We start from the raw sequence: 15,703 nt of genomic DNA, 5'->3' as shown, positions 1-15,703 counted from the left end.
GCAAGTGCAGCGAAGGGCTACAAAGATGGTTAGGGGACTGGAGCATCTCTCCTATGAGGAAAGACTGAGAGAGCTGGGCCTGTTTAGCCTGGAGAAGAGAAGGCTGAGAGGAGATCTTATCAATGTGTACAAGTATCTGAAGGGAGGGTGTCAAGAGGATGGAGCCAGACTCTTCAGTGATGCCCAGCGACAGGACGCAAGGCAACAGGCACAAACTGAAACACAGACACTTCCATCTGAACATGAGGAAAGACTTCTTCACTGTTGAGGGTGACAGAGCACTGGAACAGGTTGCCCAGAGAGGTTGTGGAGTCTCCTTCTGTGGAGATATTCAAAACACGCCTGGACGCAATCCTGTGCAACGTGCTCTAGGTGACCCTGCTTGAGCAGGGGGGTTGGACTAGATGATCTCCAGAGGTCCCTTCCAACCTCAACCATTCTGTGATTCTGTGATTCTGTGATACGAGCACTGGTGTGAATGGCACCATTTTGTACATTAATACAGTACCAGCACTAATTCTGCTGAAGAAAATTAGCTTTTCCAAACAGAAAACTTTAGTCACAGAATATCACTTTCCCTTTCCTGGAAATCATCCAGGTACATGAGGAATCCTGTGTCTTAGGAATAGCAACATTTGCAGAATTCATCCAGGAAGTGGCTCCTGCCACAATTCCAGGCTCAGCAGAACTGAATTTGGGCACAGGCTAGATGAGAAGGAAAGCAAAAACTGAATGAGAGAGGTGAATGTACATATCCCACTTCTTACTATCTATGCAGATTATGAGTGTAATCAAGACTAAAATCATGAAGGCAGAAGTCAAATCCCTAGGCCACAGGGAGTTTTAATTTAAGGATGACTCTCCCTAAAGGTCTTGCTCAAGGTATGGAACCCTCACTCTAAAAAGATTTTTTTGCAGTTGATATAGAATTTAGAGAGAAATCCCTGACATAGATTTTAATAAGTCAGGTTGGGTGGGGTTTTTTGTTTTGTTTTTTTGTTTGTTTGTTTTTAATAAAAACTGGTGTTAGAAGGCCAAAGCTACAGAAGTGATTTTAGTATCTAATCTAATATTAAATATCTTTATTAGCTTTCATTGGAAGTCCTCCACTTACTGTATTTCATATTGAAATTCACAGAAGTCCATTGCTGACTGGACAGGCTTGCATGGGCAAATGCCTCAGAATAGCTATACCAGCCCTCCCCCCCAAGAGAAGAACAACAGACTTCTGTACTCAACAAGCAGCTATCCACTTGCCCCAGGAGATTACAGAAAAAAAAAATCTAAGAGGAGAAGCACCAACATGCAGCTGCTCTTAGCAATCACCCCACTGCGGATCTTSCCAATAGCTGGTGAATGCTGTGACAGTTCACCCAGGCTCCGAGAGGGAGAGCGCTGCTACCGCTGACATTGACAGTATTTGCCCATGCTCCAGTTAATTCATCTCAGGGACAGATTTATGAAAAGTAAGCAAAATGCATGTGAATGTTTCATGACAAAGCTGAGGGAAACATAAACATACCAGCTGCCTCTTTGGTATTGGACAGATCTGTTCTCATTGAAGAATACTGAGGTAACAGATTTAACAGCCTATGCTAAATGACGATCTGTGACAGAGACGTCCCAAAGTATTAATCAGGGCATTCAGCAATGGGAGGATATTTCTAACGTACGAATGTCACAGTAAAAGGCTGATGAGAACAACTATGTTATGCCTGTGACGTTTCTTTCCAAATGCCTACTAATCCAATATAAACCAAGAAATTTCTGCAACAGGGGACACCTTCCCCTCCCGGCATTCCTGCGTTAAGATGTCGATTACTCCAAGGATACATCTGTCTACAGCAGAAGTATAATTTAGGAGGAGGAAGAACAGGATAAGGAAGAAAACTGTAATTCTTAAGAACAACCCTGTAATCAATGAAAAATTATTACTGAAAGGCAGATGATTATGCTGCTTCCTGGCTCATGAAAAAATACACAACACTACAAGAACAAGATGATGGGAATAAACTACAGATAATGTCACTTGAAAGGTGGTTACTGCATTGCTCTCACCGCTGCCGTAATTATCCTGCCCATTGGTCTGCCTACAAACTTTTCTGCTTCTTGAACTTGTAGCCTAATTACAAAAAATAAGATCTGAAAGATTCTTAAGAGGTCATCCACCAATAAAACAGTAACAAATACTATACATAATGTAAAAATGTAACAGTGGCAACCAGAAAACATTTCTTGATAAATGCAACTCCAAAATGGCTCCAGCTGGGTGAGTGAAGGAGAGAAAATGTGAGGGAGGGAAAATGATAGTGATGATAATAATGACAAATCAAGGTACACATGATAGATAGATAGAAAAGAAGGCAGAAAAAATTAAAAACACAGCAATCTCTACACACTGAAAATTGTTCAAATGTGTCACCCTTCCTGAAGTAAATAGTAGATTTGATAAACCTGTGTGCTATTCTTAATAATTAACTCTTACAAAATGAATTTGTAAATTACTAAATTTTACTGTAAACCTACATAAGTTAGATAAAACACAAATGTGAAGATTTTTCCGCAGCACCCCCTTGCACCTATCACATCAGCTATATGTACTTTACTGGGTGGTATTATTTGAAGCTACCGAAAGCATCAGCATTTTTCCTTTCAATCAATCCACCTTGATACATATATTCACTGTAAAAAGATAAACATGAACCAGAACAAGAAGGTCAAAGAATATCAAACAAGAGATCCAAATTACAGTAGCCAGAGAGCCATGCAATAAAAGAGACAGCTTAAGAAAAGTCTCTATCTAGCTTTACAATTATTACATCTAATACAATGGATTGTATTAAATTGGTTGGACTGATTCTGAGCATGAGGATTAATATAAATTACATAGGACAGCACAAATATTCATACTGAAATGTTCTTAAGAATCAAATTACAAATAAAAATTATAATTTAGAAAGATATTAACATTGTGAGATTAAAAGCCGAAACATAGAACCTATTGGAACTGAGATTGTCTGTTTGACAGACATTACAAAAGCATTGCAAAACTGTCTTCAGTTGCTTACTATTCTTTTCCCCATGGGACTATTCTTACCCAATATCTGCTTAAAACATAGAATTTTATCAACTTTCACTAGAAGATATATTCCAAATACATTTCTTAGGAACATTTAGTGCGGTTTGATATTAGTGCAACTTGAGATTTTTATAATGACAAGAAATATATCCTTCTAGATTATGCTAATGATGGATATAAAAAATTTAAAAGTCTTAAAGCAATATTGCCTTTTCTGTGTCCATATTCTATACATTGACATCACTGAGCATAATATAAATTGGAGAAGCGGTACATGTTATCTATATTTCTATTTTTCTCCTCTTTTTTTTTTTTAATAAAAGGGGGGTAATAATTTTCAAGGCAGATGCCTTGTCAGGTTAGGAGCAGATTAATTTAGACTTTGTGCTTTTGCTTATTTAACACATCTGTCTAGCGAATGTGAGAAATAATACCTGTAAGGAGCTGTTAGTGTTTTTCTTATTTCAGTAATTTGATTATTTCTTTATTTTCATACCCTCCAATTCACATAACTGGCAAATCAAGACACTAAAAGGTATTACTATGCCATTCTATATTTTCCTTGGTTATTGTTGTACATGTAACTATATGTGTAGAACTCTAAGTAGTATTTCATTGCTAAATATCACATTTAGAATAGAGGCCTTACACTATGAATGTTTTTGAGTCCAATAAATACTTTTACTAATCTTGTGTAACATAAGAGGGGAAAAAACAGGCTGTGGTAATATTTCTTTCTAACAGGATTACTTGCTTTCTGATCTTTGATGTAATCATCAGCATGAAAAGCATGCTTGGAAAAGAGTCAAAAATCAGTCTTAAGTGTCCAGAACTAATCACCCCTATTTGAATCTCATTTCTTAGCTGCTGTGTCTAAGTTTGATTATGGTCTGTTGTTCAGATGCCTATATGGCATCATTTTGGCACATTTTCAGGTTGAAAAGAACAGTAATTAAATTATCACATAAAAGAAAATGAAAAAAAGAAGCAGTTAGTATTTTTATCAGTAAAATGGGGCAAGAGAACTCTAATATCAGCCATGAGATTAATGCTCATAGTTACAGAAACATATGTATCTGTTCACTAACTTTGAGATGCGCTAGCAGAGATTCTTTAGTGTATCAAGATTTGTCTACAATTTCTCTACAAAAATCAAACTAAAGAAGTGGCATGCACACAGAAATGCATATAAAGAAAATAGAGTAGTAATGTTAAAAAAAAGCACAAACAAAAGAATTCTTTTAAAAAACAATGAAATCCATTTTTTTAAACTAATACATGCCAAATACAGTAAGCCAGATATGCCGCTTTTAAGCCCTGCTATAGAATACAGTCATGTTAACAATTATATTTTAAATGGCAAAGTGTACACAGGATCAAGCTGCCAACACCAATAGGAATCATACATCAGCAGGAGAAATTCTTGAGATATTATGTAAATTCACCTAATGTGCAGTGTTTACACTACTTATTTCTTACTCTGCTCAAAAAATATACTTTCCCAATACAGTCCGAATTGTTTTTTATGAGGTTTAGTTGCAATATTTAAAAATAAAAATAATTAATCCACTGGTAAATTAAAAATACAGTGTATTGGGGTGTCAGAGTAAGTTTATTGAGAACAGAATTGCTTCCAAGGAGCCAGAACGCAGGATCACTGTTTCAGTGAGAAGTATAGTACAGGTCAGGGTAAGCGCAAAACAAAGTTTATTTATTTTATCTTTGGGCAGCACAGACACTAATCACATTTCAAAAACACCAAACAGAAAAATGTAAGCACATTTCTGTTTACCACTACCCTGCTAAGCAAGAATGGTAAGAGGTTAGCATAGGGCTTCAGAAAGAAAATAAGGACATTGGGTAACAATGAGGAAAATAAGTAGGCTATCTTAAAGAATTTGGATCTAAAGTGAGACAGAACTCCCGGACTCCCGAGTCACAGATTTGTTTCAGGCACACTCCTTATTAACTTGAAACAGAACTTCAAACCTCAGGAATTAGAGAGATGATTAAAAACAATAAAGGGAATATATATATATTATAGAGGTAATTTTGTAATATATAAATATATAGGTATTTACTGTAGACTCAAATAGATTACATGAACATTATCACCACAGTCCTTCAAGATGACACAAACTATACCATTCCAGATGGCTACCATCATAATTAGTTCGATGCAAATGCTAAAGCACATGCAGACTTCCAAAGAAAAGGAAAGGTAAAAGAATTAGAGAGAAGGAGCAACTTAATAAAACTAAAACTGCAGAACAACTGTTCTGACAAATAGTTTGTTTGCCTGAATTAAAAAATAGCATTAGAATCAAATGGCCAAGGAAAAGAACAAACTCAAAAAGTTTCTCAAGTGAAATATAAAGCCAAGAGTAAAAAGCCAAAAGTTAATAAAAATATCATTTTCTTAAATGCTGAGTTTATTATTACACAGTACTAAATGCAAAGGAATTACTGACAGAAGCTAAGCAGAACTACAACCATAATCAATGTGTAAAAATGTTACAAATATAAATCTCATTTTATAATATAATTTACTCTCCCATAGGAAGAACTTCAGGATAATTAAACAGAATGAGTACATTACCAATTTTAAAGAATGAAAAACTGGAAATATAATGAAGTTAAAATACTAAAAAACATACCAGAAGAGGCTTCCAGTCGTTCTAATCTGCTGATCAACCAGTCAAGAGATCCAGAAAATTGAGCACAGTTTTTACGATTTCCTCTAATCAGAGCCGCTATTAGGAAAAGAGTGAGAGAGAAAAAAAATCACAGTTACAAGTCCATCTGAATTAAAAGAAACCCTGTATTTCCAGAAAGGATCCAGTAAGCTAGATTCTTAATGTTCCATTTTTGATGTTCTTGATATTAAATTCAGCTAACTTGAGTGATGGTTAGATTAAAGCACAAAGAAATGCCCTTGGCATGTATTCTCTTGGCATTAAAATTAACCTGTAAGGTATCTGAATTATTTTGGTTTTACTAATAATCTCAATAATCCCTGAAAAATACTCTATATGAATTAGCCACTATTGATCCCACTAATCGTTGATTCTGCTAAGAAACAATGGCTATGGAAATCTCTGCTTCTACAGGTCAGTCACTTATGCATTTTATATTTAGGAAAATTGCTGAATTGTTCTGAACCTCTGTTCCTTACATATTATTCAGTGCAAAACAGATCTGTTAATTGGAGTTAACTGCAAACAAGTCACAACACTGACAAAGTTTTACATTGTGAAGAAAGAAACCAAAATCCCACTCTTCATAGCAAAAAAGATAATAATAATAACAATAATAATAACAATAATAATAGGGAATAATCAGGGAATAATTTCATCAGGGAATAATATCAGATGATTCTCTCTCTAACTTTTAATTTAAAGGCAATCAACTGTAGCTGTAGGTTAGATAAAATACATAACTAATAATGAGATTTTCTTAGGGCTACGGCAGATGGGAAATATATTTGACAGGCTATTGAATATTTTATTATACATTTACTTTTTAAGATATCAAGTTCACCTGATGGAAAAGACTGCCTGTAAATCAAAATGAAGAAAGTCTTTCAATATAAACCTTTTTTTTTTTTTTTAACTAGGAAGGAAGGGCAGAAGACAACCAGCATGTGGTTTTTTGTTTGCTTTGATTTTTTTTTGAAAATGATCTTTCACATCTGTGAAAATGGTATTTGTCACAAAATCAATCATGTTTTTATCTTCACAAAACCCAAAGTAATACAAGGAAATAATGTTATTCCCATTTTATGACTAGGGAAAGGAAGCAAAGGGAGAGAAAGAGTGATTTTGAGTGCGCTCAAACTCAATGACAATTCCTGTTTTTTTAACAGCATGAAGATTTCTTCCTAATTTAGCTACCAAGAACCATTAGAGAATTCCTATGGTTTGCTGACTCCATAACCTGTGTGCTAACCAACCTTTCACTTCTGCATCACTATTCTTTTTCTCAATGATGTTGTGACAGGACTCAGCTCATGGGCAAAATTAATTTCAATGTTAGCCTGAAAGTACTAGAATGCTACCTTCTAAATAGCTTTCTGGAACCTCCTCATGGGGAACAGATGTCAGGAATTCAACAAGACCCATTAATCTGTGTTTTGCATTCATCCATAAAATATTTGAGTTGTGGACTTGACATTCTGACACTTAAAACAGCAGTTCACTGAAATAATCAATATGAACCACTGTTTAGTAAGGTCAAAAGATGTGACATCCAGGTACCAATATCAAATTAAGGCAATAATAGTTCACTGCTTCACCTGACTTTAGTAAAGTTAACTTCAGTAACAGTAATAAGACATAGATGGTTTCAAAAATGCAGCTAAACAGAAGTTTGTGAAAGGTTAGCATTCAGTGGTTAAAGTTGTTCATAAAACGAGACACAAAGCCACACAAAACTGAAAACAAAAGTCAATATTCAACAGTTGCTTCTTTTATGGTCCACCATTCTGAACAAGTTTCCAGCTTTAAAGAAATTGGGGGGGGGGGAAAAACATGATGTCATCAGTCAAATATTAAAGTCACACCATTAGAGATACTCTCTGTATTTGTGATAGAAACAGATCAAATAAAGTTCACAGTGACTACATGTATTTGTAGGAGCGGAAGGACATGTGCCCTACAGATGTTCTACTGGATACTCAGCAAGCATTTTTATACCCTATAGTATAAAATCTCAGCTAGAAGTCTGTAAAACCCTCCATTGCTGTCACAGTGAAATATGTCACAAACAATGGCAATGACATGACAAAAGCCATGAATTATGACATGACTTTATTTTTATGTGCAGACTCAATAGCAAACTACTGTTTGCTGAAGCAAGACAGAAGCAAGCAATATCCATTTGTCATCCACGCAATTACTGTGCAGCTCCAGCATCATTCAAAATAGAGCAAATTCATTATTGCTAGATCAAGGCCAGGCTTCTTAAGCATTAGCTGCCAGAAGATAATGCAGCTAGGGAAGTAACATAAGGGCAGGGGGGAGAAGGCCTTTCAGAAGGCATTCTCTGGCCTGTGAGGGTATGACCTGTCAAGTGGAAATTTTAGACTTTTTACAGAAATGATTACGTGATCAAGCCACTAGATCCTCCAGTCTGACTGAGCTGTGCCTAATGTAACAGGAGTTGAAACAAACTAAATGGTTATAAAAACACTCCCACAAATCTATGGATAATCCAGCCCAACCACAGACTGTTATATTCCATTGTTTATGCTCTAAAGGTCATCATCTTATTTAAGTGGGACATTAACTCTCTGGACCTATTCTTTTTTTAATGTTTGATTCCTGCTATATCAATTTCATTCTTAATAATTAAAATAACAGCCACTAGGATACACAAAATAACCCCCRAAAAAAATATATAGTTAAAACAGATTCACTTAGCGGCATATAGAGGCTGAAAGAAAGAATGATAGAGGTTAGAAAGGACTGGAAGAGCAGTCACCCCCCACAGCCCCCCTAATTACACAATGTTGTATTTTCAAGCATTCATACAGGTATTAAGGTGAGGAAGCAGAGGGAGGGAAAACGTAACAAACATAATGGTGTGGTGAAAAGCTCATACTGGAGCGAGTCCAGCAAAGGGCTACTAAGATGCTGAAAGGCCTGGAGCATCTCTCCTATGAGGAAAGGCTGAGAGAGCTGGGCCTGTTTAGCCTGGAGAAGAGAAGGCTGAGAGGAGATCTTATCAATGTGTACAAGTATCTGAAGGGAGGGTGTCGAGAGGATGGGGCCAGACTCCTCTCAGTGGAGCCCAGTGATAGGACGCGAGGCAACAGGCACAAACTGAACCACAGGAAGTTCTGTCTGAACATGAGAAAAAACTTTTTTGCTGTGCGGGTGACAGAGCACTGGAACAGGTTGCCCAGAGAGGTTGTGGAGTCTCCATCCTTGGAGATATTCAGAAGCCATCTGGACAGGATCCTGGACCACGTGCTTTAGGCGACCCTGCTTGAGCAGGGGGGTTGGACTAGATGACCTCCAGAGGTCCCTTCCAACCTCAACTGACTGTGATTCTATGATACTAAGATTTATTATCATTTTCACTGTGAAAGCCTAGTCTAGTTTCAAGCAACTTTTCCAATTTTAACAGTTAAAGACCTGCAACCCTTTCTGCCTGCCAAGGGTTGAGCTATCTTCAAACAATTCAGACTAAACAGTTTGGCTACTTGCAAGAATGAAATAGCCAAAGCTATATGCTTTTTTAATATAGGGAAAACAACAGGAAATATTTTCTTCATTTTCTTTAACAGCCCGTATGTAGTATTTTGAAGAAAGAAAGAAATTTGCAAAAATAAACAAAGAATGGAGCTGTAATGTGCAAGGAAACATGAGAAAGACCTATCTCCATTTGAAAAAGGTAAGACAGAAAGGAGTTACCTTTGGAAAAAAAGGGGTGAGGGGGAGAGAGGATCTGGACTCAAAAGCTTGTGATATAATTCATCTTCCCAAGTCAAATCATCAGTTATCATTAATATACTTCCAAAAGCTCCCACCCACCTCTAAAATGGTTCCTCATAGAGAATTACAGCACAAAGGAAAACAGTGTACCTTTGTTACAAATCATTCTTATCAGTTGAAATCAAAGCAGTCTGACTGATGCATCTGAAGTTCCAGTTCTGCTTCTGACTCACCTGCACTTGTCACTGTGTTTCAAATTATGGAGTTGGGGAGAGGGATGCAGAGGGTGGATTTAGCTTGCACTTATTAAAAAACATGGAAATCAAACACAGTAACACTAGAATTTCCTTACAATGGTCAGAAAATCCAGCAATGTTAGGAAATGGCACAATCCCTTGCAACCTAAACTGAACCACTTTGTGTGTGTGCATCATGCTACAATCTTCAATTACATAGATGTGGTTAGATCTCAGCAGCTTCTAGAGCAGAATCCTGGCCAGAGGAACCATCTCCCATCTTAACAGCCCATGGGGACAACAGTGACAGCAGCCACTGTTCAATTAGCTCTTTCCATGATCTCTGGGGGCAAAGGAGAAGGCGCTGGCTGTCTCAATGATATTTATTGCGTAAGCTTCCTGTTTCCTCTGAAGGATGAGGTAGTGAGCCTGATGGAGGCACCCCACTGGTCATATTAAGGCTATGCACTATATGCTGATTATCCTTTTTTTTCCCCAATGGGATTTTCATCTCCTTCAAAAGCACAAGATGGACCTACTTTGCCTATGAAAAGGCTTTGTATAGTGAGGAAGCTACTACATACAGAACTCCTGCTGCATTTGTATTTGCCTTTGCAGCACTTTGCTGTTGGGTAGTAAGAAGAGGAAAAGAGAAGTAAACAAATAAACAAACAAACCACCTTGCAGTTAGGCAAGACAGATTTCATCTTTGTCATTTGTTTATGTGAAGTGAAGCAGGCCATTTAAAACTCATTTTCTGAGCCTCTGAATTCTAAGGAATGCAAGTTTTCAGCATGTCTTGCATACATGAAATACTGCTAAATAGCCTTTTAAAAAAGGTCAGATCCCACAACTCTTAATTTGGGACCCAACACTGTTGGAAACTTTTTACCTGCATTTCTCTCTGCAACTGTCCCTGTCAGTGAAAGAGAGATAATTCCTTCTCTTTGCCTTACGGAAATGTCTCCACTGAACACTTATAAATAGCTGTAATTATTCAGATCACTAATCATAACTGCCACAAAAGAACTCAAAGGTAAATTAATGGCTTTGTTTTCCAAACAGGATTTAAAGGTTTACAATAAATAAGGTTTAAGGACACATACAGAGTAACGGAGAGAAAACTAAGTCCCAATAATAAATGAGCATTGAATAAGTAATGGGTCCTGTAGAAAAACTAGTACGTGATCATGTTTCACAATGCATACCCGCAAAAGAGCCAATTAATAGTAAACACACTACATTAATCTGGACATTTCCTAACTTCTTGACTTGCTTCATTCTACAAACTCAGTATTCAGCTATGAAGTTTTTAATGGAATTGATGTATAACATAGCTTTATTTGCACAACTTTGCAATACCACATTTCTCTTAAGTGGGATTTTATGAATAAGAATGATACATGCATCAATTACTCTATCAGAAAGCCTGAGATAACAGTCCTGCATGAGAACTGTGTCCAAACTCAAGCTTTTGCCAAAATATGTGTATTTTTAAAGACATGCAAGGCTCCATGTTAGAGCTGAAAAGTGTAACAGAAAGGAAAGAGGCATAAGCACCTCAAATTTTATTTTCTAAAGTCAAATTTTGAATTGCTGCTTTTATCTGCTACATATTAGGAAGGAAAGATCTGCAAGTTCTACAGCATGCTTTATTATTTTAAGATAAAGCTGTCTAGAGAACTGAGCAAGATGGCCAAGTGTTACAAAATAAACATAGTTTGGGGGGGGGGGGGTTAAGTTTGAAAAGTACCCTAAAGTTCTAGAAACACACATCTGGCCTCTTCTCCAGAGTCAAACAGCAGCAATAAATATGCAAACAACTATAGCAGTGGATAATAACCCTATATAATGAATCATAGTAGGACATAAAGAATAACATACGCAATTCAAATTACTGTGCAAACAGATCAGGTGAAATGCTGAACAGAAATTTGACCAGGAAACCAAGGCTAATACTTACATACTTACAAAAGACACTATAAGATTCTGAGTGGCCACAAGTGGATGAGATCTTCATGTTATAGTGCATCTAAAAGACAGCACCTTTCCATTGCACACTATATCCTAGTATAATGCTGGAACTACTAGTAATTACTGATTAGTAAAACGGGTCTTGGTTATAGAAGCTTTAGATTTACATTGCAATTCTGCAATCAGATGTGTGAAAAGACTTATACAAAACTGACTACAATGTCATGGCTCCTTAACACAAGGATGACATCTTCACATGTATTTGGTTTACACATTTTGGGGCAGTATAGGAGATACGCAGGAATGATACAAAAAAGCAATCAATCATTCAACTGAAGTCAGAAACAAGTTAGCATCTATTTATCATAATACATATTATCAGAAAAGATCACATTATTTGAACATTTTCAGTGTATTTTATTCTTAACCATATGCAAGACTAGAAATGCAAAATCCCTGGATTCTTTAAGTGCAGGGTGTTCTAACCAGATATACGTGCTTAATTTCTATCCTAATTTTTCTGCATAAGTAGAAATTCTTCTGTACCAAATATCTACACATTTCTTTTCATCTGATTATTAATGTCTTACCTAGTAATTCATACAAAGAATTCAGAATAGATTTCCATGCTTCTCCAGCCTCCTTCCCAGCTACATCTGCAAAATGAGCTGCACTGCTGTATACATTCAAGCGATCGATACATTCAAGGACAAGGTTGATCATACCCTAAAACAGAGAGGCTCAGATTGTCAGAGGAAAAAAAAAAAGTATTTTTTAGGTGCAAACACATAAGATTTTCAGAAAGCTAAGAAAATAAAGAACATATGAAAAGCAGTATGCACAAAACATAAGATACCTATGGAGTCAGACCAGTAAAGTCAGACAAGCAGTATCTGTGGAAAAGTTAAAAAACAAACAAACAAAAATGCTGAAGAACATTTTACAGTGCTGTCGTAACAAAAATTCATGACAAAATGGTCAAAAATAAACTAAAACTAAACAAAAACAAAAAACAAAATGGCATTCCAGGTGCAATCTTAGGCAAGTCTCCTCTCTAGAAGGCATTTAGATATCTGCCTAATTCTGGACAAACCATCAGTACCAGAGAAATAATAATCAGTTAAGCATATGCTTAAAATTAAGCACATGCTTATTAAACTATATCACTTTTTTGTCTAAAGAGATGAAACTATGAAGGAAGAAATTATTTCACATATAAGGAGTAAATTAGGGTCATAATTCAGGGCTTGAGGTCAATATTGGTATCTAATACTCAGAAAAAAGAAATAAGGCCTTAAATGTATTCCTTTTAATATACAGGAAAACTATAAAATTAACAGATCCGAAGAGATTGTGCACATAGCAATTAGCTTGAAACCTGCAAGAAAAAAAAAACACGGAAAATGTACTCTAGCTTAAATATCAGTATCCCAGACTTCAGCAGGAAACTTGTTGACCAGATGGTGGAAAACCAGGAGGAAAGCTGAGGGAACTACCTCTTCCTGAAAGAGGTTCTGGCGGTTCTTCAGCGCTCGCAGCCTGTTTTGCTTGTCTTCGTGCTCCAAATGCTCGTCGGGGGGGTGAAAGTACCCGATCAAGTCCTGAAGGCTCAGGCTGACTGACTCAATGGGCAAATCGACCGTGGAAGACTTCGCTTTCTTGCTGAGAGCGTCAAGGCCCCTGCAATAAGATGCAAAGTCTCCTGAGCATACGAAACGCTGCAGGAGGCCGCCCGGAACCTTCCGGAAGGAGCCGGAGGGGCTGCGGGGGAACCCGGCCGGAGGCRGCCTGGGGCAACCTTCCTTTATTTCTTTTCAAGTGGTAAACCAGGGCTGGAAAACTTCTAAATTTARGAACCATTACAAATTTAGAAGGAAGGCTTCCAGCTGAAGAATAGAAATCTGTTAGAATAAATAATACAGCGTTTCAAAAGATGGCCACAAAGACAAACCTAATTTTTATTATGGCCACGTTATTTGAAGTTGCCACGAATTTTTCTACTGGCTTTACAGCAAAGAAATGGGCCATGCGCTTATTAGAATAATTTCAACTCTCTCCCATTTCAACTTTTCCTTCTTGGAGAAACATTCTGCTAATACTAAATTGTTAAACAGTAACTGGATCCCATACGCATTCTCTATAAATTTCTACTGTAATTCAGTATTTCCGTGATTTGTGAAATCTTATCATTAAAGTGTTTTTCTCTGTCTTTATCTTTTTTCTGGTATTCTTAGAAGCTTCCGAGAAAATGTTTCATTTACAAAATTATCTAGGGCTTGGATTTCTTTTGTAATCTGAATGCCATACAACAGTCAGCTCTTCTGACGGGCTTCCTCTGTCATCGTACCTGGTTAAACCTCTGTCAAGTACCTGGTTAMATGTTTTTCAGCAGATTCGTGTACCTATGTCTTAAGCTGCACACTGATTTAGGACACGGTTGCTTCAGGTCACCATCTTCCACGCTAAAACATCTTTGAAAAATTAGTTCATATGAAACTCTCACTATTATGTATGATCTTATCCCACATCGTTTTTTTCCTAAGGGCAGCTACACTAATAAGAGTGGCCTTTCTTAAATTATCGAGGCCACAAACATTCGAGAATTAGCATTTTATCAGTATTGTTTAGGAACAGGTTTGGAGTAGGAAGATAAATGTAAGCTGCATAAATCTGGTGGTATTTTTAGAAGCCTAAATTACTATAAAATATAATATTTCATATGCTGCAAAATAGTACAGAAACAAGTAGCATTAAAAGGGAGCAAATAAGGAAAGCCTAAGGGGAGGGGAAAAATGAGGTATAACGTTATCTATTTAAGAAAACTTTTAACTGTGACTATGAACTTAATATATTTGTCTTGTACAAGTTTTTAATTGCATAGATATCTCATTCTTCCAGGCAAAGCAAACAGGTTTTTCGAGCTACACCCTGTATTATTTTTAAAACTATACTTGGAAAACCAAAAGCTAAATCATGTTCTACTGATCACCTCATTGCCTACTTTAACATCCAGCAGATTTTGGCAAGTAAAATATCTCTTTTATGATTTGTTTCCATTTCTGGTTTGATGTAGTATGTTTATAAATTTATTATCAAGGTTGAACAATAAAGTAATATTAGAAGACAGAGAAAATAACCTGAATAATACCTGTCAAGGTACTTCTCTGCTGGTAACAGACAAAGAATTGGCATAAAGTTTATTTCAGAAGTATTCGTTAGTTTTTTCTTCTGATGACTTAATTTTTCACTGTCATGTTAATGACCACTTTGAATAGAACAAAAGGGGGAAAAAAAGAAAGGGCATAAAAAGATCATTAGAAAACACACCTTATAAACCTGTTGAAAAGGAAGACTGTACTACGGATGACGCGTGCTGTACGGGATTCTTCATGTTGAGATCTGGACAATGTTAAACCATCATCCATGTGACCTTCATGGTGCATTATTGCCTGCAATATACAAATAAAAGGCAGTCACTTCAAAATGAAATGTGATTCACAAATAAGAATGAAACTTCATACAGAAAAGCAGGCTAAGAAATTATGAAGTCAGGCACTGAAAATTTGAATTTAATTAAAAATAGATAATCCTTTATTTTATTTCCCTGTGTGCAAGGACACACTTGTACCGATCCAGAAGGTCCAATGCTATGACAATCTCATAGCTAGAGCTTCTGTAAACAATACAGAGAAATCAACGTACAGTTCTGTATGTTGTAAACAACATACAGAAACATAAAGAAATCAAAAGTCTAAAGTGGTTGGTTGGTTGGTTGGTTGGTTGGTTGGTTGGTTTGTTATCAACCTTACCAGTAAGGTGGAATTCTTAAGAGAAACTTTATAGGTCTTTATATAATAGCTTTACATAAATATGTTTGTGTATGGATATAAGTGCAAGCATGTGTGTGTGTGTGTGTGTGTGTGTATAGATAGATAGATAGATATAAAATATAAAAATTATAAGGCATGACCCTCCAA

The 15,703-nt window shown here is 36.4% G+C and overlaps 1 protein-coding gene across 1 annotated transcript in view; it reads right to left on the bottom strand.

Annotated features, from left to right (window-relative positions):
* RYR2 (ryanodine receptor 2) overlaps positions 1-15,703 on the bottom strand; it is a 479,557-nt gene that overhangs the window by 234,182 nt on the left and 229,672 nt on the right. Inside the window, exons 15-18 of the mRNA XM_026085098.1 lie at positions 15,054-15,175; positions 13,223-13,406; positions 12,317-12,452; positions 5,737-5,832 (exon numbers count right to left, since the gene is read on the bottom strand). Of these exons, the coding sequence (XP_025940883.1) occupies positions 5,737-5,832; positions 12,317-12,452; positions 13,223-13,406; positions 15,054-15,175 (538 nt within the window). The remainder of the gene's footprint in view (positions 1-5,736; positions 5,833-12,316; positions 12,453-13,222; positions 13,407-15,053; positions 15,176-15,703) is intronic.

The sequence above is a fragment of the Apteryx rowi genome, unplaced genomic scaffold, assembly GCF_003343035.1.
Source record: "Apteryx rowi isolate R43461 unplaced genomic scaffold, aptRow1 scaffold_66, whole genome shotgun sequence".
In the NCBI taxonomy this organism is placed as follows: domain Eukaryota; kingdom Metazoa; phylum Chordata; class Aves; order Apterygiformes; family Apterygidae; genus Apteryx; species Apteryx rowi.
The sequence above is the reverse complement of the archived record's forward strand: the minus strand, read 5'-3'. Positions and strand labels throughout refer to the sequence as shown.